We start from the raw sequence: 22,203 nt of genomic DNA on the forward strand, positions 1-22,203 counted from the left end.
TAAGGTCCGCCCTGCGTAGGCCATTGTGTGTTAATATGCACCAACGGAAGACCGTACAAGCAGAGTGAAAGAAGCGTTCTGGGCAAATGTGAAAGTGCATGGAAAAGTTTGAGAAGAATGAGACTGTTTTGAATGGAAATGTGCATGGAGAGACAGACTGACAAATGAGGAAGTGACGGAGAGTTATGGTGTGGACATGGATGTGATAGAACGCATTAGGAGAAATACTGTACACTGAGGTGGCTTGGCTATGTGGAGAGGATGGAGAGCGAGAGAGTAACGAGGAGTGTGTATGTGAGTGAGGTGGAGGAGGGGAGAGGGAGGGGGAGGCCAAGGATGAGATGGAGGGATGGAGTGGAGAGGTATATGAGAGAGGGTTGTGTGAGCTGGGAGCAGGGCAGTGAAATGGCGGGGGACAGAGCGGCATGGAGGCAATCTGTTTGTGGCCATCCCTTACTTGATTAAGGCGTCTGGCAATAGATAAATACATAGATTTTAAAGTGAAGGAGTTAATGAAGACTATATCTTCTTTTTCTTAAATATAGAAGGCACTCTTCCAGCTCGAATAGTTCCTCCTAAGGTTATTCAAATCGTCTGGCGGAAGCAAGAATAAAATGAAAAAAAGTTGAGGGTTAAATATGAAACAAATGTCCTAATACAAGCTAGACATTCTCTCCACATTTCTGTCCAACTGTCTAATGCAAAAATTAACTGGCTTTCTCAGTAGTTCATGTATGCAACTGGTTAACTCAGGAACTGTCTTTCCCAGTCTGTTTTTATAACTTTCCCACTGACTATGACCTCCAGGCTTTGAAATGCAGTGTCCTGGCTTCTCTCGAATGGACATATCTTAAGTTTGACTTCCTTCCGTTCAGTTTTCTTTCGACTGATCAAAATCTGCTGGGTCTCAGCCTTGAGATCCTTCTTTCATTCCACTACAAGAATTCGTCACAAAACAGACAGGATGGAAACCTCTCACATAACGAAATTATTCAACAAAATGAACCCAGCACTAGTCTTAAGGTCAGTGCACGCTGGAGCCGTTATATACGATCGTGTGCTAATTAGAGATGTGTCCATAAAATGTATAATGGAGTGCTTAATTAAGTGTGAAATAAGTGTATTGCGAAGGCATAATTTTCAAAAGTGATTACCGAATGGCACCTCCAGGGCATTTAATTACTTCATTACGACAACCATTTCATTTACTCGGTTATTACTACCGAGCCTTCGCGCCGTGGCACCTGCATAACTGGGCGGCTCCACTGCCTAGTTATACAAATGCCCCTTGGTTCACTCCCCTCTTCCCTGAAAGAGGGATGGTGGAATGCAGGAGTGGGAGAACTTCAGCTTGCAGTCTGCTGGGTTTAGGTTCAGATGAAGCTAGCGGGTACAACAACTACTACTGCTTGTTACCGCAGGACGATACTAAAGGTAGAAGTTTTTAATAGTTAAAAACCATCTCCACCGACACCTTCAATCCCAGGACGTCCCTTTCTATATTTATTGCCATCAACTGAGGATTATATCAAGCTTTGGGGGAGCCTTCCATAGTGAGGATATAAGTGGCGTGTTTCTAACTGCTGCGCGGCGAGAAATTTCCTCAGAGTTAGATGAAGTTGTTTAGATGAAGCAAGAATATAGTGTAAAAAGAATCAGTGAGGATAATATTGTTCTGGTGATTCTGAAGATCACACGTCATTATTGGGAGTCTCGGACGGAACAGTACATAGATAATACACAGGTTACGATCCTACTGTGGGCACATTTACACGAATATGAACATTGTGTGTGTGTGTGTGTGTGTGTGTGTGTGTGTGTGTGTGTGTGTGTGTGTGTGTGTGTGTGTGTGTGTGTGTGTGTGATGGTGGTATATGAGAGCGATTTTGTGTGACAGTGATGGTGTGTGTGTGTGTGTGTGTGTGTGTGTGTGTGTGTGTGTGTGTGTGACGGTGGTATATGAGAGCGATTTTGTGTGAAGATGGTATGTGATGGTATGTGATATGTGGGGTGGGGTGTGGTGTGGGATGATGTGGTGGTGTGGTGAGGGTTTGTGTGTAATGGCGTGTGACGGTGTGACGGTGTGACGGTGTGACGGTGTGATGGTGTGACGGTGTGACGGTGTGACGGTATGATGGTATGATGGTGTGATGGTGTGACGGTGTGGTGGTGTGACGGTATGACAATGTGACGGTGTGATGGTGTGATGGTGCAATGGTGTAATTTTAATACTGTAACCCGAATCTCCTCACACACTATACTTACTATTTTCTCACCATTTACAACCGTATCCTTGTTGGTTCTCGAATTTTCGTAACACCACTTCCTAAGCGATTTAACCCACAACCCAGGAACATCATTTTCACATTCATCCAAATACCAGACGATTTTATTCAGCACTGGAAAGGCTTGGTGAACTGGAGGGGTTAGGTGTAGGCTTAATCAACATAGGGGTGGAATTCTGAAGCATTTTTATAATCATTTCCCTGTGGTAACTTTGATTATTATTATTATTATTATTTTTGTAGGAACAGCTAGACAAGGGAGGATTTTTTTTTTCTGCATCCATTTCCCTGATCATCCTACAGAAAAAAAGATATAACCTGCAGTAATTTTCGTCTCTTAACCAAGATTTATTTGTGAAGTTAGAACCTAAGTCTACTAATACCAAGTCGGTTCACATCCTTCTGAAACGGCACACACGCTGTGTGTGTGTGTGTGTGTGTGTGTGTGTGTGTGTGTGTGTGTGTAAAGAAGCACAAACACACCTCTCTATGCCCAAATCAATTACATAATAGCAGCGCCAGTCAGTCACTCAGGACAGACGTAAAAATCATGTTGGAACTGACTGGGGCGGAGGGATGGAGCAGTTTGATGGATGATGTCAGAGTGGGTGATGAATTAGGAATGATGAATGGGCTCAAAGTGACACGAATGAATGGCACCGTAAATGCTCTATTAAATGCTCTCGTAAATGCTTTGATAAATGCTCTGGTAAATGCTCTAGTAAATGCTCTAGTAAGTGCTCTCGTAAATGCTCTAGTAAATGCTCTGGTTAATACTCGACATAGTAAGTGCTCTCGTAAATGCTCTAGTAAATGCTCTGGTAAATGCTCTAGTAAATGCTCTGGTTAATACTCGACATAGTAAGTGCTCTCGTAAATGCTCTGATAAATGCTCTCGTAATCGCTCTCGTAAATGCTCTGGGTAATGCTCTACTAAATGCTCTTGTAAGTGCTCTCGTAAATGCTCTGATAAATGCTCTCGTGAAGCTTGGACGTTGTTGGAAGGACACAAGTCAAGAGTGAGAGCAGTGGAAATGAGTTATTTAAGAGGAGCCTGTGGAGTCACATGGAGAGACAGGCTGACGAATGAGGATATAAAGGAGCGTTGTGGTGTTGATGTGGATGTGATAGGAAGCGTTATGAGGAACACACTGAGGTGGTTTGGCCATGTGGAGAGGATGGAGGGTGAAAGACTGACGAAGAGAGTGTATGTGAGTGAGGTGGAGGGGGAAAGAGGGAGGGGGAGGCCGAGGATGAGATGGAGAGATGGGGTGGAGAGGTATATGAGAGAGGGGGGTGTGAGTTGGGAGCAGGGGAGTGAAATGGCGGGGGACAGGGCGACTTGGAGGCAATTTGTTTGTGGCCACCCCAAACGGGACTGAGGCGTCTGGCAATAGATAGATAGATAGTAAATGCTCTAATAAATGCTCTCGTAAATGCTCTAGTAAATGCTCTAGTAAATGTTCTAGTAAATGCTCTAATAAGTGCTCTAGTAAATGCTCTGGTAAATGTTCTGGTAAATGCTCTGATAAATGCTCTAGTAAGTGCTCTCGTAAATGCTCTCATAAATGTTCTCGTAATCGCTCTAGTAAATGCACTCGTAAATACTCTAGTAAATGCTCTCGTAAATGCTCTAGTAAATGCTCTAGTAAATGCCCTCGTAAATGCTCTAATAAATGCTCTGGTAAATGTAAATGTACAAATCCTCAATCCCAGTACACACTAATACACACCGGCGCCCACAGAAGGCGGACAGAAAAAAATGCAGAAAATATTGGCTAATTCTCTCACTACAATGACGTGTTTCATCTTTTATTTATTAATTGCAAGATTGTTCGAGTGTGGTGGAGGGAGGGAGAGGCGGCAGGAGACCGAGGATGAGATGGGGGGATGGAGTGGAGAGGTATATGGGAAAGGGGGGCATAAACTGTGGGGAGGGCAGCGAAATAGCAAGGGGACATGGCTACCTGGAGGCGATTCGTTTGTGGCCACCTCTCACTAGATTAAGGCGTCAGGCAATAGATAAAAAAGATAGATAGATAGATAGAAGATTGATCAAAATGGAAGGAAAAGATATTAAATTAACCCTTCACAGCCAAGTGGTCTTCCTTGGACATCACATCGTCTCTTCGGCAGGTGCTTATTCAGGTGTTCACATGTGGGGTGAGAGGGGTGAAGGGTCTGACTGGGGGGCAGGCGGTAAGGGTGTGACTGGGAGAGGAAGGCCTCCCCCTACGCTATTATATTTTTGTAACCAGAATGAATAAAAGAAATACGCAATAGCAGTGATGGAGTTGTATTACTGAGGGACTGAAAATGCGTATTAACCTGTCTTGATTTCATTCGGCGATGCAGCTTTGAAGGCGTGTTCCCTCAGCTGAATAATATCGTATGATAGAATAGTTATAATTACGTCTAAATTCTTAAGAGTTTCAGCTGAATAAAATCGCCTGGAGGAAGGAAGAACAGCCCACAAACAGGCGTCGGTGTAGTGAAGAACACGACACACGACATTCAAGTTGCATTTCACAGTGGACACAAGCACCCATTATTCCCCGGTGCTCTGCCCCCACCATGCATCATCCACCCAGTACACGTTTGCAACTTTCCATTGTACTAGCTGAACTATTCTATCTTGTGTTTAGTTCAGGTCTATAAATACAACAGCATTATTTCTTTAGTACAGTGAGACTTAAGTCTTATTATTGGTACTGCTTGACGGTTCCGTTATAGTTACAGTTCTTTAGTAGTGAAAGGATTAGTGAAGACTATGGCACGTACTCCTGTTGGTTGTGGAGAGTTTCTAGAACTTCTTCCTCAGTAATTTATTTAATATTATACAACGTAATATTTTCTTGTAAATATTTTTAGTATGGACTTATCCAGCGTGAGACCGAGGATGAGATGGAGGGATGAAGTGGACAGTTATAAGTGAGAGGGGGATGCAAGTTGGGGCAGGACAGCGAAATGGCAGGGGACAGGGCGACATGAAGGTGATATGTTTGTGGTCAGCCCCTACGGGACTGGGACGTCTGGGTATAAACAGAGACAGACAGAAAACTGGCGTACAGTATCGAGAAATAAACTGTTTGGAAAGAGGTTACAGTGAGTTTCCTTATCCGATGAGAAGGAGGATCTATATCTACCCTCTCCAGTCTGAGAAGCCCTCTTAAGCTGAATAAAATCGTCTGGATGAAGGAAGAATAAGGAGAAAAATAAATGAACTCTGAAGGCTTACTGAAGGCTACGAGTATACCTAACGACTCCAGTTCTCTCTCTCTCTCTCTCTCTCTCTCTCTCTCGTCAGCTGAACAAAATCGTCTGGAGGTATCACAAATACACCCTTCCTCGTACGTCTTAACATGATGGAGATTTTCGTCTTTTTACAGCTTATCTCACGTACCTCAGTGGCAGGGAAAGGCAATGTTACGGCTCTACATTCTTTCCATAGCCCTTTTTCGTGACTAGCACCATATTCTAGCGTTAATCTCCTTTTACAACCAGCAATCAGTATGAAAAGATGACAGTTTTACCCCTACACTCTTTTCACAGTAACTTGGCTCAAAACTGCCATCTCTCCATCTTCATATCTCATCTGTAGCGATAGATTAACACTAGAATATGGTGTTAGTCACGGAGATGCACTATGGAAAGGATGACAAGCCGTTGTACTGTCTTTTTCCGACGCTGAGCTACGTGAAATAAGCAACGAAATGACGAAAATCCTGGGCCAAGTTAAAGTGAAATGAGCATAGTTAAAGTGAAGAGAGTATACAAAAGACGTCATTGCAGTGGACATGTTAAGCTGCATTTTTCACTCTGACTCATTCATTATTCACAGCTGCTTTTGCCTATCCATTCATCATACACTCAATACACTCCTACAATCTTCAATTTTTCACTCGACTCATTCATTATTCACCCTGCTTTTGCCTCTCCAGTCATCATCCACTCAATACACTGTCACAACCTTCCACTGCAACGACTTACCTACTCCATCATTTGCCCACTCCAACCTTAAACATTGCAACGGTAAATTCATGACAAACTCTGTGGAGGCGTGGAAAGATCGGTGTGGTTTTAGTGAAAAAGTTGTCACCATCATCATCATCATCATCATCATCATCACCACTACCATTATCATCGCCATCCTTATTATTATTATCATTATCATCAACTACCACAACAACTAAAATTTTCGTTATCATCATCACTGCCACAGACATTCCCAGTATCATCACCACCACCATCATCATCGTCATCGTCGTCATCATCATCATCATCATCATCGTCCTTTCGCTTTCCATGTACAGTGTAATCTCATTTGGGAAATCCATCAGAGGAAGAAGTGAATCCTCCCCTCCAATTTCATGAGAACAGTGAGTATTTGCAACATAAATGCTGGTCGGTGGAATCGCCAAAACCCTTCACAAGAACTGGGAAAGTGGGTGAATGTTTCTCTCCATGCATTATCTCTCTCTCTCTCTCTCTCCCTCCCTCCCTCTCTCTCTCTCTCTCTCACACACACACACACACACACACACACACACACACACACACACACACACACACACACACACACACGCTTCCCTGTGACCTGTGACGAGGGACGGAGTTACGCGAAGTACTTTAAATCTATAGTAATATGAAGCACACAAAACAAGAGTATGAAAAAGATGGATATTCTCTGACGTTCGAGGAGGAATGAAAAATATGGAGGGCAGAACACAATAGTGGAGAGGGATTATCGGCAAACTTTTACTCGTGAAAGTGTGAAAGTGTGAAATGTACTGGTGCTAAGCTGACAGAGTGTGAAATGTACTGGTACTAAGCTGACTGAGTGTGAAATGTACTGGTACTAAGCTGACTGAGTGTGAAATGTACTGGTACTAAGCTGACTGAGTGTGAAATGTACTGGTACTAAGCTGACAGAGTGTAAAATGTACTGGTACTAAGCTGACTGAGTGTGAAATGTACTGGTGCTAAGCTGACGATGTTAAATGTACTGGTGTTAAGCTGACAGAGTGTGTGAAATGTACTGGTGCTAAGCTGATGATGTGAAATGTACTGGTGCTAAGCTGACAGTGTGAAATGTACTGGTGCTAAGCTGACAGTGTGAAATGTACTGGTGCTAAGCTGACAGAGTGTGAAATGTACTGGTGCTAAGCTGACAAAGTGTGAAATGTACTGGTGTTAAGCTGACAGAGTGTGAAATGTACTGGTGCTAAGCTGACAGTGTGAAATGTATTGGTGCTAAGCTGACGATGTGAAATGTACTGGTGCTAAGCTGACAGTGTGAAATGTATTGGTGCTAAGCTGGCAGTGTGTGAAATGTACTGGTGATAAGCTGACAGTGTGTGTGATGTACTGGTGTTAAGCTGGTAGAATTTATGGAGAAGGAGACTCACAGAGAGGGAACTATGCAGGAGGAGAAAGTAAAAATCAAGAGTGATAATGTGACTGCAAAGGAAAGCACTTGCGAGAGGGGAAACGATTGAGGAAGTAGCACGAAATCTATCTGTCTACCTGTTTATCTATCTATTGCCGGACGCCTTAATCCTGGAGAGGCGACCACAAAAGTATCACCTCTATGTCACCCTATCATGTGCCAGAAGGTTGCACTCTCTCCAGCTCACACCTTCCCTCCATCTCAGCCTTGGTCTTCCCCTCCCCTTCATCCCTCTCCCTCACTCATACACCCTTCTAGTCCGTCTCTCACTCTCCATTCTCTCCATACGGTCAAAAGTTAAAAAAAAAGAAAAAAATGGGAACGAAACGGAGAACAATTGAAAAGTAACAAGAGTACAATCGCTGTGGGACCTGCGGCTTGGCTCTTGTTTCAGTTTGCTGTAAAAAGTAACCAGCCTTAATAGAGAGATCCGCCACCCAGACTGTGGAGGTTTGCACCACCACAGGTGTCAGCTGACAGCAAATCTGGAATCTCCATATCAAATAACTTTATATGGGACCACTATTATGTCTCAATAGTCTTAAATTAAGCACTTTTACTGAAGTTGTCACTAGATGACGCCACCTCAGTTGTCAGCTGATGGCAGATTTGGATTCTACATGCCAAATTACCTGACATGGTACTAGTACCATTTTTATGTCTCCAAAGGCCTCCTTTTTAACAAATCCACCAGAAGCAGAAACAGCAGCAGAACGCTGGCCACTCATTGACCTGCTGGCTATAGCCGCAGGTAAAAACAGGGCAAAAGGAGACGGCAAGAAGTCAAGAGGGCCGGAGTAAATGCAAATAATATTATAAGTAGTCCTAAAAACTGTTCGTAACAACAGCATAGTTAGTCTTAAAACAGTTTCCTTTGCACTCTTGGTCGCTAGAAAACGTTTGCTCCATAAACCTTCTCTCTCTCCACAGCCCCCACCCCTGGAAAAAGGGTGCGCCGAGTTACACTCCTCGGGCACGCTGTGAAGTGAGAAAGAAGCAGTGGAACACAAAAGGTGCTAAATCGAGAGCAAGGAAGTGTGATCGAAAAGAAAGGCTGCCGGAGGACAGGGAAGAAAGAAGACACAACAAGAAGTCAGCAGAGAAGGGTGTGGTATGGCTGGTATGTTGGTAGTGTGGGGTAGAGGGTAAGATTGGTGTTGCTGGTGTTGCATGGTTGATGTTGTGATCATGTGTGGTATTAAGGTAAGGGTACGTTGTGTGTGTGGTGTGGTGGAGTGTGGTAGCGTGGTGTACGAGGGTGTGGTGTGGTGGAGTGTGGTAGCGTGGTGTACGAGGGTGTGGTGTGGTGGAGTGTGGTAGCGTGGTGTACGAGGGTGTGGTGTGGATTGTGTGTTGGTGTGATATAGTGTGATGGTGTGTGGGATGTGTATTGGTGTGGTAAAATGAGGTTAGTGGGGCAGTGATAGGAAGGGATGGTTGATTTGGTGATGTAGTGTGGTATGGTATGGTGTTCTTGTGTTTGAGTTCGTGTGGTGTGGTGCGGTGTAACAAGGCGTGCTTGGTGTGGTGGATGAGTGTGGCTAGTGTCGTGTTGTGGTATGGCATAGTTTAGTGAGGTTACAGTGGGTCTGTTTTCCCTGACAAAGATTCTGAGACCCTTTTCAGCTGAGTTAATGATCAAATGTAGTCAGACTGGAGGGTTAATTTGACTAGTAACCAAGGAGACTCCCTAGAGATTTTTGGACTCATTCTTGCCTCATAACTATGGCTCAATAAATTTCATGCAACCACGAAATAGTATTCAAGTGGTGATAGTGACCCAGTTCCGTCAGACAAAGACAAACCCAATTTAGAGTGGTAGAGTGTGCTCGTGAGGTGTAGAGGCATGCCAATCCCCGCACATTTCTCCCTTCCTCTTGCACACACCCGCCTTTGCTATGGCGATGTGTTGGTGTGTGGTGTGCTGTATTTGTGTGGTGGAGTGAGGATGGTGAGGTGACAAAGGGTTAGGGTTTTTTTTGTGGTGTGGGTCAGTGTGGTGTGGCTTAGTGAGGTGTGGTGTGGTACTGTGTGGTGTGGTGTGGTAGCTTGGTGTGGTGTGGTAATGTGGCAGGATGGTTAGTGTTTTTGTTGTGGTGAGTGGACTGGTGTGGTGTGGTGTGGTAATGTGATGTAGTGTGATGTGGTGTAGTGTGGTGCGGCTCGGTGAGGTGTGTGTGGCACTGTGTGGTGTGGAGTGGTGTAGTAGCGTGGTGTGGTGTGGTAGTGTGATGTGACGTGGTATGGTGTGGTGGGGAGTGGTGTGGTTGTGTGGTTGTGTGGTTTGGTGTGGTAATGTGGTATGGTGGTGCGTCGAATGGTGAGGTGTGGTGTGGTACTGTGTGGTGTGGTGTGGTGGAGCATGGTTGGTGTGGTGGAAAGGTACAAATAGGGTCTTGCTGTGATAGGGTGAGGTGGAATGGGTTACTGTATTGGTGTGGTGTGGTGTGGTGGAGTGAAGTTCGGGAGGTGGTAGGATGTGGTTAGTGTTTGGCTGTGGTGTGGTGTGTCATTGGTGTGCTGGTGTGGTTTGGTGTACTGATATGGTGTGTGTGTGTGTGTGTGTGTGTGTGTGTGTGTGTGTGTGTGTGTGTGTGTGTGTGTGTGTGTGTGTGTGTGTGTGTGTGTGTGTGTGTGTGTGTGTGTGTGTGTGTTATAATTTAGCCAGTGTAGTAGTGTGATGTAGTGTGTAAGAGCATGACTGAACTCTATCTCCCCCACCTTCCACACTACCATCTTTGCTATGGTGTGTGTGGTGTTGTGGTGTGGGCTGGTGTATTCGTGTGGTGTTGTGGTGTGTGTCTAGTATTTTGTTGTGGTGTGGTGTGGTAAATGTGGTAGTGTGGTGTCAATGTATATGGTAGTGAGGCATATTTTGTTAGGTGGTGGAGTGTGGTGGAAGGAAAGGGCATGCTTGAATCCTGCCTAACCTAACATTTCTAACGCCCATATTACCAGTTTTATATCAGAGTGGAGTTTGGTTATCACTGGAGTTTGGTGCGATTACTGTCCTGCTCTGGTGTGGTGTGGTGTGGTGTGGTGGTAGTGTGAAATGTGGCGTCGTGGTATGTGGTTTGGTTCGATGGTGTGGAATGATGTGGCTGGTATATGGGTTGGTACTGTGTGGTGTGATGTGGCTGGAATGTGCGATGGTGCTGTTTGGTGTGGCTGCGTGTGGTGGCAGTGTGTGGTGTGGCATAGTGTGGTGGAGTGTGGTAGTGTATGGCGGAGTGTAATAGCACGCCTGAACCCTGCATAACCTCCCCTCCCCGCCTCTCACACTGCCAACTTCGCCTCTCCGTCATCCCTGTATTGGAAAACTTAAAACATTTTCTCTATCATTCAGAATAAATTACAATAACTTTCACAGGATAACGTTATGGTGCAGAATGAGACTTGGTGATGGTGCTGGGGTGGCAGGGATTGTGGCTGGCAAAATATCCTTCACTACAATGGCGTATTCTGGTTTTCCCTTGCTGTCTCTAGATGGTTTTGTGCAGCTCAGGGGAGACTTTCCGAACTTTGGGAACTTGTTGCTATCTCCAGAGTTTGTTCAGCTTAGGGACTTTTGGCTAGGAAAGGGATAGCTGTGACAATCATTAATCCATTCTCAGTGATGACGTTTTTATATATTCCTGCTGTCTCCATATATATATTTTTTTCTAGGAGTGGCTTTTTGAATGGAGGGATTAGACAGTCATCATTATCCCCTTTACCACAATGGCGTCTTTTATACATTAGTTTTTATCTCCAGACGGTTTTATTATATTTCGGAGAGACTTAAGACCAGCATGGGTTAGACAGAGACAAAATTAATCCTTTCACTGAACTCGATACATCTCTCTAGCAACAGCAAGAATAGAATATACACAGGCGTCATCTTACCTAAGGAAAATAACTCCAATGAAACCAAATCAATAAGTGCATTCTTGTGGGCTTAGGAGGCCAGTGATATGAAATATAGCGATTTCCTTTAGGCTATATAAGTTATCTGGTTAAATTCTAGAGGTTCTATAGGTAGGCAGTGTTGTACTAAAGAATTAACGTGTTATTTTTAGTGATTTCTTAAGCTATGTACGGTTGTGGAAAAAAATTATCTACACTACTTGTATTCGCTCAGCAGTATAGTTGGGGACCTATATACAAAACGAGTAGGCTGAAGTAGGTCGTCTTCTAGGATAAGCCTGGAACTTAGAATTCTGTCATCCTTACTAACCTCGTTCAGTTGATAGCCATAAATATAATGGCTGTATGCTTGGACCTTCTCAAAGTGGAATGCATACTCCTATTTTTTTTTTATATAACTTCTGAAGTACATGACCATGACAGAACATGTCTGGCCTTCCTGTTTCGTTACTGACTGCGTTCTGTAGTATGGGATGCAGGCTTACTATACGTAATAACCACAGGCGTTCCCTAAAAGACTGTAAGTAATTAGGGTTTTAATCTCCTCTTTGCAATTCAAGGTTTATGCATACGACCCTAAGTCTTCTCCTAGCGACAACACCAAGGCGTCTTTTGATCTGGCAACCCGGAGATAAGCTGAAGGGGATGAAGTGAGGAAGTCGGGAAGTCAGGGCCTGGGTGACGTGCTGATCCGCTAAGTTCAAATGAGCTTGCAAACTCCGCCTCTCTCGCTCAGATAGGTTCCTGCGAGATTTGGACCTGTATTCATTAAACTTCTTGAGCTTAAGCTTCTGTGAAATCGTTTGTCCATGCCTTAATCTTAACTCAGTTGTTGTTGTTGTTGTTGTTGTTGTTCTATCCAGGTCTGTTTACATGCAGACCATCAACCACAAACAAGAGTGGCAGACGGTGCTTTGCTAGGGATGGAACAGGTTCCTCCCATTTGGCGAGGTGGTTGTTGTGCAAAACCATCTACCTTGCCTTGGCCCTACATTCCGTGGTAGTACTTCCTGGGACGATGGTAACCACTCCCTGCCACTGAACAACTATCTTTTTGGTGGGCTAACGGGTGCTACACCTTCCCGAAAGGCGACCCAAGGCCCTGCAGGTAGGGGTGTCCAACTTCCCTGAGCTGGATACATGAACCTGTCGTATACCCAGTCTGAATTCAGTAAAACTACCATATAGTTCAAAACCATACTAAAGTCAATAAGGAACAAAATGACGAGAAAATAATATTATACAAGAAATTTAACGTGTCTGTAAAATCGTTTATGGCGAAAATTGTTTAGTATCTTTTATCAGCATGAACTCTGGATTCGTATTACATTTTTTTTCAAAAGTTTAATACTCTCAGGCTGCTATGATTAACTCTCGTCTTTAGCTCGAACAGAATACTAGAGTTGTACCAAGAATGGGAGGGTTAAATTGTACATAAGATTGCTCGTTTATGTTTTCGTCTTCATTCATGTACATAACATCATCATCATCATCATCATCATCATCATCATCATCATCACAATCACCACCATCTATGTATGTATGTATGTATGTATTGCAGTGTCCGGCTAATACACGCCTGACATGGGCGGACAGCTGTACAGTACACGTTCATACCGTGTTTTGTGGGTCCTGAAAAACAACTGATCCATAGAGCCGAAGATCACCTATTTCTGCACCTGGAGAAGTGGTCCGCCGCTACCCAGTGCCTTTCGTTTGGGTGTAAGTGTAGGAGACGGAGTGTGGGGAGAGATGCACGCGCGCGCGCACACACACACACACACACACACACACACACACACACACACACACACAATAATCGTTACCCTTGTGTTGTGATAAAATATGACACAGGGACCAAAGATTCTGAACAACTACCAGTACCAAATGAACACGGTTTCACTTCTACAAATCATTTCAGAGTTTATCGAAAGCAGGGGCAACGAATATCATTTTCAGTGGGTGTGTACAGTACATGGGTATATTTTGGTGTAGTGAGTGTATTTGTGATTGAGAGAGACCGCATACTATCAAAAGGGCTTCAAAAGAGACGACCAACTCCTGGCCTTTGGTTCCTTCTTCCTTGCAAAAAAAAAAAAAAAAAAAGAAAGGACACACTACCATACTCTCATAATTGTTGGGTGGGACTGAATTTAGCACAATTGTTCTGCCTGATAAAGATCCCTAACCCCTCTCAGCTCAATTGATGGCCAGGTGTAGTCAGATGAGAGGGTTAATTTGACTAGTAACCAAGGAGACTCATTTGCACCTCATAACTAACCCCCATCAAATTTTATGTAACCACAAATAATATTAAAGTTATGAGAGTAGGCCAGTTCTATCAGGTGAAAACAGACCAATTATAGACCCACACGGTACCGACCTGACCACCGGAGGCCCTAGTTTCACTCATACAGATATCCACTTCACAGCTAAAATAGCGTGAAAATAAAGGAAAAAATGAGAGAGAGAGAGAGAGAGAGAGAGAGAGAGAGAGAGAGAGAGAGAGAGAGAGAGAGAGAGAGAGAGAGAGAAATGAAGACTTGATTACCCTGCAGACTAAATATCCCTTTCACTACGATAGTTTCATTTATAATTTAGTCACATCATCTCCAGACGATTCGATTTCATTCAGCCTAGGAGAGACGATTTAAACTGGAGGCCTTTATTACTCAACCCCTTCAGCCCTCGTCCCAGGTCTTTTGTCTACCTCTCGCTACCTTACCCCCATCATTAACACTTCTCACGTTTTGCACCAGTTATCATCCTCTCCACATGCCCAAACCATCTCAAGCTACCTCTCCTCATCACAACACCAGTACACTCCAGTCCCATCCTACCTCTCAACTCTTCCATCGTAAACTTTACCCCCCCCCCCACGCCTCGCACTCAGGGACGCACTGCACATCCACCTAATCACTGCCATTTTTGTACGTCTGAGTATGTGAATATGCTCTTCCTTTACTGCCCAGGTCTCCCTACCATACGGCATTACACTTTTAACACATGCCGCATAATAAGATCCCTTAGCACGGAGGGAGAGCCCCCTCAATGTCAGGAGAGGCAACAGCTACCTGAACTTCTTCCAACCACTCCACGCTCTAACCACAGAGCTAGCTCCAGCCCCACCTCCAGCACATAACATGTCTCTCAAATAGCAAAACTCTTCCACACACTCAAGAGATTCACCAGCAAAATCAATCGTTTCACTCCTGGCAATCTCCACATGCTCTCCCCGACATACCGCACATATGAAGTCAGTGTTATCATGCAGTCTACCTCTAAAACCACTTCATCTCTTATGCACCCACTTATCTTAAACACAGCACACCCTTGTGGCAAATCGTACATGGCCACTCCCCCTCTTCTTTGTCAGTACCGCCACAAGCCCTAGGTACCATCACTTTCGTTATCGTCCGCCTTTAGCAAAGCGGAGCGATAATGCTTTTGCCCCCCCCGCGCGCGCGCGCGTGCGTGCGTGCGTGCGTGTGTGTGTGTGTGTGTGTGTGTGTGTGTGTGTGTGTGTGTGTGTGTGTGTGTGTGTTACCATTGTCTATGTATCTGTTCCCCTTAAAATCATGAACAGCTTGAGCTATAAACATGAAACCTACAGGGTATCAAGATATGGCCAAAATCTTGGGAGAGTTCGAAAATGAGCACTCGGAGTCAAGGTCAAGGTCACCAAAATGGCTGCCAAAGGTCAATTAGCTTTTATCGCCCACCTTTAGCACCATCATATCTCATGAACGGCTTGAGTTATCAACATGAAACCTTCAGGGCATCAAGAAATGGCCAAAACCTTGGACTTGTTCAAAAATGGGTTCTCGTGATCAAGGTCAAGGTCAGAAAAATGGCTGTCGAAGGTCAACTAGTTTTCCCTCTCCACTCCCCAGATATCCCTCCCCTCCATTCCGTCGCCCTCCCCCCTCTCTCTCTCTCTCTTTCTCTCTCTTCCTCTCTCTCTCTCTTGTGGGCTTAGTGGGAAGTGAGACAAAACGTAAGACAGCGGAAAGGCCACGGGGATGAAAATAAGATTCAGAGTTTGAATATAGTACCCCACTCTTGCTTTATTCCCTCCCATTCCCTCCCTCTCTCCTTCCTCTCTCTTCACCTCCTCCCTCTTGACTTCCTTTCCTTTCCTTCCTCCCCCTCTCACTTTTCTTTCCTCTTCCTTTCCTCTCGTCTGTTCCCTCCGGCCTTTCCTCCCTCTCACTCTTCCCCTCCTTTCCCCTAGTGACTCTCTTGTCTGTCCCACCTCTTTTTCGACTTTCCCCTTCCCCCCCTCTCTGTCTCTCTCACTTGATCCTCCTTTCTCTCTGCTTCTTTTTCAACCTTATACTTGGCTCTACTTTCTTCTATCTCATTCTCCCCTCCCCCCTTCCTCTTTCCCATTCTCTCTCTCCCTCCACCATCTCCTCTTCCCGTTTTTCTTGCCTCCCCTTGTCATCGTCCCCTTCTCCCCTCTTCCACCTTCTCCATCAACCCTCTTCCTCCTCCCACCTCCTCCTCCTCCTCTACATCCCTCTCTCACACTCAATAACTCCTCTCTCGTCCCCCTTCTTCCCCCACTTCTACTTTGTCCTCCTTCCTCCTTTCCTTCCTCCTGCACCCTTCGTCTTTCCCTCTCCCTCCCTCTCTCCCACTCCTCTCCCTCCCAAGGTCATTCCCCTCTCCCTCTCTCCCCCACCTCCTCCTCCCCTCTTCCCCTGCCTCCTCCCCGCGACCCAAACTGACCTGTGATAAGAAAGCAGTGTTGCCAAGAAGCACAAGCACGCCAGCACGTCAGCACGCCCAACCAGACCCGTCACCTGAAAAACAGCATCATCAGCATCAGAGTCAGCATTAGAGTCAGCATCAGCATCATCACCTTTATCGCCAACACAGCTGTCATCATCATCATCATCATCATCATCAGGATCGTCATCATCGTTATTATTACCATCAAAACCAAATCATCATTATTTTCATTAGCAGAAGCACTAGAAACATCATCATCATCATCATCATTATCATCATCAGAAAAGCACCATTATTTTCATACCCAATATCATCATCATCATTATCATCATCATCATCAGAAAAGCACCATCATTCTCATACCCATCATCATCATCATCATCATCATCAGAAAATCCTCATCCTCATCCTCATAAACAACAGAAACGTATCATCTTTATATTCATACCCATCATCATGCTCATCATCATCAACATCATCATCATCACTTAACATCATCAGTGACTCAGGGAAGACAGCCGCAAAAGCATAAATACATCAAAGCCCCAACACAGACCAGGACAGTAAGTGAGGGTAGTTGCATAGCGGCCATGAGGATAAATATTCCTTTCTATGCACACTAGATTAATTTTTCCCTCACACCTCCTCGTTAGCGATTTATTTTTCACATTTACACCTAAAATTCTCTTGCGTGGTGTATCTGCTAGCTTCAGAAATACAGTAAGGAGTATAATTGTGTAATGTAGAAAAATAAATCGCTATTGAGGAGTTACTACGAAATTTCCTCCCCTAAGAAGGTTTGATATAATTTCAGAGAGAGAGAGAGAGAGAGAGAGAGAGAGAGAGAGAGAGAGAGAGAGAGAGAGAGACCTACAGTAAGATGAATTCAGGTAATTACTCTTCATTTAACCCTTTCAGCACGAAGACGCCATTATCAGCTTTGTATCATGTGAAGAGGATGGAGTGTGAGAGACTAACTAGGAGGGTGTATGTGAGTGGGGTGAAGGAGGGGGAAGAGGGAGGAGGAGACCGAGGATGAGATGGAGGGATGGAGTGGAGAGGTATATGCGGGAGGGGGGTGTATGCTGGGGGGAGGGCAGCGAAATGGCAGGGGACAGGGCGACATGGAGAGGATTTATTTGTGGCCACTCCTTACGGGATTAAGGCGTCTGGCTATAGATAGACAGACAGACAGATAGATAGATAGATAGACAGACTGATAGATAGACAGATAGATAGACAGATAGAAAGATGGACAGATAGATAGATAGATAGACATTGATAGATAGATAAATAGATAGATAGATAGAAAGATACAGACAGACAGATAGATAGATAGACAGATAGATAGTTCTGCGTCTATTTAACAGTTTTATACTTGTGTTAGTCTTGGCATCTCCAGACGATTTTTTTAGCCCTTCAGGATGCTCGTTGCACCTCTTCCTTGGCGATTTATTTTGCACCTTACAGTATAACACATTCTTGCGAGTAGCTTATTTCATTTTACTATTTTATTTTGTTATTTTTTTATTATTTCTTATTATTTCTTTTTATTATTTTATTTTACTTCATTTTATTATTTTATTTTATTATTTTATTTTATTATTTCATTTTATTGTTTTATTTTATTATTTTATTTTATTATATCATTTTATTTTATTTTATTATTTTATTTTATTATTTTATTTTATTATTTTATTTTATTTTATTATTTTATTTTATTATTTTATTTTATTATTTTATTTTATTTTATTTTATTATTTTATTTCATTATTTTATTTTATTTTATTATTTTATTTTATTTTATTTCATTTTATTATTTTATTTTATTATTTTATTTTATATATTTTGTTTTATATATTTTATTTTATATATTTTATTTTATATATTTTATTTTATTTTATTATTTTATTTTATTTTATTTTATTATTTTATTTCATTATTTTATTTTATTTTATTATTTTATTTTATTTTATTTCATTTTATTATTTTATTTTATTATTTTATTTTATTATTGACATCGTATGCATCAATAATACTGAAGAGGATACTGGGGTGTAGTGTGTAGAATAAATCGCTCAGGAAGAAGCGCTAAGGAAATCTTCAAAGTCTCCTATAAAGTTCTCCCTTAATCCCTTCTATCAGGCGAATTATTGTTTATTCCTGCAACCTTCAGACGATTTTATTCTGCTTAAGGGTGATTTTTCGAGCCTATATAGTCTTCATTGAGCCTTTAGTACGAGGGATTTTCTGAGGCAAATAAAATCGTCTGGTCAAGCTGAATAAAATCGTCTGGTTAAGCTGAATAAAATCGTCTGAGCTGAATAAAATCGTCTGGTCAAGCTGAATAAAATCGTCTGGTCAAGCTGAATAAAATCGTCTGGTCAAGCTGAATAAAATCGTCTGGTCAAGCGGAATAAATCGTCTGGTTAAGCTGAATAAAACCTACTTAAGCTGAATAAAATCGTGTGGAAGGAAGAAGGCTAGACAAAGACGAAACTTAATGGTGGGGAGGGATTAACCAGACAGCGGGTTGATGAGGAACTGCAGGTGGTGGTGGTGGTGAAGCTGAGTAAAATCGTCTGGTTAAGCTGAATAAAACCTACTTGAGCTGAGTAAAATCGTGTGGAAGGAGGAAGACTAGACAAAGACGAAGCTTAATGGTAGGGAGGGATTGATGATGAAGTGCAGGTGGTGGTGGTGAAGCTGAGTAAAATCGTCTGGTTTAGCTGAATGAAACCCACTTAAGCTGAATAAAATCGTCTGGAAGGAGGAAGATTAGACAAAGAAGGGATTAGCCAACAGTGGGATGACGAGGGACTGCAGGTGGTGGTGGGTGAAGCTGAGTAAAATCGTCTGGTTGAGCTGAATGAAACCCACTTAAGCTGAATAAAATCGTCTGGAAGGAGGAAGATTAAACAAAGAAGGGATTAGCCAACAGTGGGATGATGAGGAACTGCCGGGTGGAGTTTGCAAGTCCTCAACAACTTCCTGGAATGGGAATGTCTTCAAATTTGTGCAGCTCAGGTAACACAGGAAAGGTAAATTGGCACCGCGATCTGAGGACGAGGAGGTCAATGCTCAGAGGTCATCGCTTTGTTACGTTAAATATTGAGTGGTAGGAGGGGGTGGTGTGTGGTGGGTGAGGGTGCTGTGTGGTGGGTGAGGGTGGTGTGTGGTGGGTGAGGGTGTTGTGTGGTGGGTGAGGGCGGTGTGTGGTAGCTGTGAGGTAGGTGAGGGTGTTTTGTGGTAGGTGAGGGTGCTTTGTGGTAGGTGAGGGTGCTGTGTGGTGGGTGAGGGAGCTGTGTGGTGGGTGAGGTGGTGTGTGGTGGGTGAGGGTGGTGTATGGTGTGTGAGGGCGCTGATGTGGTGGGTGAGGGTGGTGTGTGGTGCGTGAGGGTGGTGTGTGGTGGGTGAGGGCGCTGTGTGGTGAATGAGGATGTTGTGTGGTGGGTGAGGGTGGTGTGTGGTGGGTGAGGGTGCTATGTGGTGGGTGGGGGTGGTGTGTGGTAGGTGGGATAGCTGTGTAGTGGGCGAGGGTGTTGTGTGGTGGGCGAGGGTGCTGTGTGGTGGGCGAGGGTGCTGTGTGGTGAGTGATGGCGCCCATCATCCACTCACTCGATGTAGTCTTGCCCTCAGGTGACTCTACACTGAGGGGCAAGCCAAATGGTTTCTTGTAATCCAGGAAACCAATTACTACGCTGGGTGGTAACCATATATCCAGTTGACGCCTGGTGGTTTGGTGAACTGAGACGCCCTAATCGGACTAAGCCTGCAAGACTCTGCATGCAAAGGAGGGTTGGGATCAAATGCACAAATAATGCCACTCAGGACGTCACCCTCGTCTCCGTATGTTGAGAGTGAGCAGCCTAGCCCAGGGTTTCTACGCTCATGATGGGGCAAAAAAAAAAAGCTGGACGATGGACAAATGGATGGATATTAGGCATGCGAAAATGAGAAGATTAACGTTTTATCAAATTTTATCATATGTTACTGAGATATCCAGGTAGTACACTGAATGGAGCACATTATAAAAGGAGTAACAATTTTAACAGGTATATTTTAAGCGCGTTGCCCCTAATCAGTGCGGTGGGTAAAATCCAGACAGAAGAAAAAGAAAGAACTAAAATTAAAAGAACTACGAACAGGGCGCCTAGTGAAACAAGGTAGCCTTCCATTACACTCGACTCGACCTCATGAGAAAATATCCACACCTGGAGACCTAATTCAGTTCCGTTATAACAGACTTAACTGATGTTCCACGGCTTCAATATGAACATGATGTAAATATGCATTAGTGTGTGTGTGTGTGTGTGTGTGTGTGTGTGTGTGTTTGTGTGTGTGTGTGCGGTTACTTGACTTTACTACTCACAGCTTCAGTATGGACGGGATGTGTGGCAAAGATAAGGCCAGCAGACAGCACGGTGCCCTGGGGTAGGTGCAGCAGACTCAGCAGCAGCCTCGTCAGCAGCAGACACACACACGAATGCAGCAACACGTTCACCAGGTGGAAGCCCAGGGGTCGCAGCCCTAACATAGAGTGGGTCCATCTGTGGGGGGGAAATACAACCATCAAAGTCTTACTCTGATGATGATTCTCTCTCTCTCTCTCTCTCTCTCTCTCTCTCTCTCTCTCTCTCTCATCGCCATATTGATTCTTGTCCCCACTTCGCCTGTCAAAGCCCATTAGCTGTCTCCAAGTTGTTGATTTCTCCACATCTAATTATTAATGGCGAAAAGAAAATGAGAAGGCAACAGACCAGAATGTGAAATAACGCTTGAATAACTGTTCAGTACAATGTGTGAAACTCATGGTGGTATGGTTATAAATTAAACTGTAAGGTGGAATGCAAGCTCCTTATTTTTGACAATAATTTCCGAAGAATTGAGTCAGATGGAACATGTTAAGCCTTCCTATATGAATGCTGACCGCACTCTCTATTGTGGGATGCAGGCTGGCCATACCTAAAAACCACAGGCGTTCCAAACATGACAGTATGGAATTAGTGGATTGCATTCCACTTTGCGATTTAAGGTTAAAGCATATGGTCTTTAGACTAGACAATTTTAAACTTCGGTCCTTGAATGTATACAAATATTTTAATTTGATCGTGCTTTCATTGTGCGATTAAATTGATCTTAGTAAAGTATCTCAGTAGTGAAGGGATCAGTGAAGGTTCCATCTAACTTCTTCAGTTCCGAAAAAATCTCTGAAAAGATTAAATTCATCTGGGGGTACCCACAACATAGCAAAAAAGACGTTCCTGGGCTGTAGGGGTTCAAAGTAAAAGCTAAACATGATGAAGTGTGGACGTAACTATCTGATTCACATTTTAGTAACAGTTTCCTTATGTGATTCCTTGGAGTCGCCGCCCACAGTGAACAAAGTCGTCCTGATGATGTCTTCTTGTCAAGCAACTATTATTTCATTATCCTTATGGAAATTTACGACAGCAATACCATCTTGATAGATTTGGTGCCTTTACCTAAGTGTATTCGACGCTGTCTTTTTGAATTTTCCTTTTGCCTGCTGTGGCTCTAAATATGTAAAATATTGTCAATGTAGTTAACTGATTTCATGCACAAAGGTTTCTTGGCTCTTTGTGCGTTTGCTCCATTACAATGTTTCTTTGGATGCCGTACTCCATCCCAGCAATATTTTAACCATGCAATCTTGGCTCTTTCGCAACACTACTGTAATGGTAAAAACTTCCAACCTCTGTACATATTGCTAGTTCTTGTGAGTAATAATATTTTTCCCAATTAGTGGAGCGCCCCACGCCCTCCCTTACCGTGTCCCCTTTTTTCATTAAATATATATTTTTT

At 43.7% G+C, this 22,203-nt stretch overlaps 1 protein-coding gene across 1 annotated transcript in view; it reads right to left on the bottom strand.

The window, feature by feature from the left end:
- Positions 1–22,203, bottom strand: part of LOC145396089 (protein O-mannosyl-transferase TMTC1-like) — a 122,444-nt gene that overhangs the window by 55,066 nt on the left and 45,175 nt on the right. Inside the window, exons 2-3 of the mRNA XM_080269555.1 lie at positions 20,750–20,927; positions 16,375–16,448 (exon numbers count right to left, since the gene is read on the bottom strand). Of these exons, the coding sequence (XP_080125681.1) occupies positions 16,375–16,448; positions 20,750–20,927 (252 nt within the window). The remainder of the gene's footprint in view (positions 1–16,374; positions 16,449–20,749; positions 20,928–22,203) is intronic.

The sequence above is a fragment of the Coenobita brevimanus genome, chromosome 34, assembly GCF_032717465.1.
Source record: "Coenobita brevimanus isolate Jiangsu-jjx chromosome 34, ASM3271746v2, whole genome shotgun sequence".
In the NCBI taxonomy this organism is placed as follows: Eukaryota; Metazoa; Arthropoda; class Malacostraca; order Decapoda; family Coenobitidae; genus Coenobita; species Coenobita brevimanus.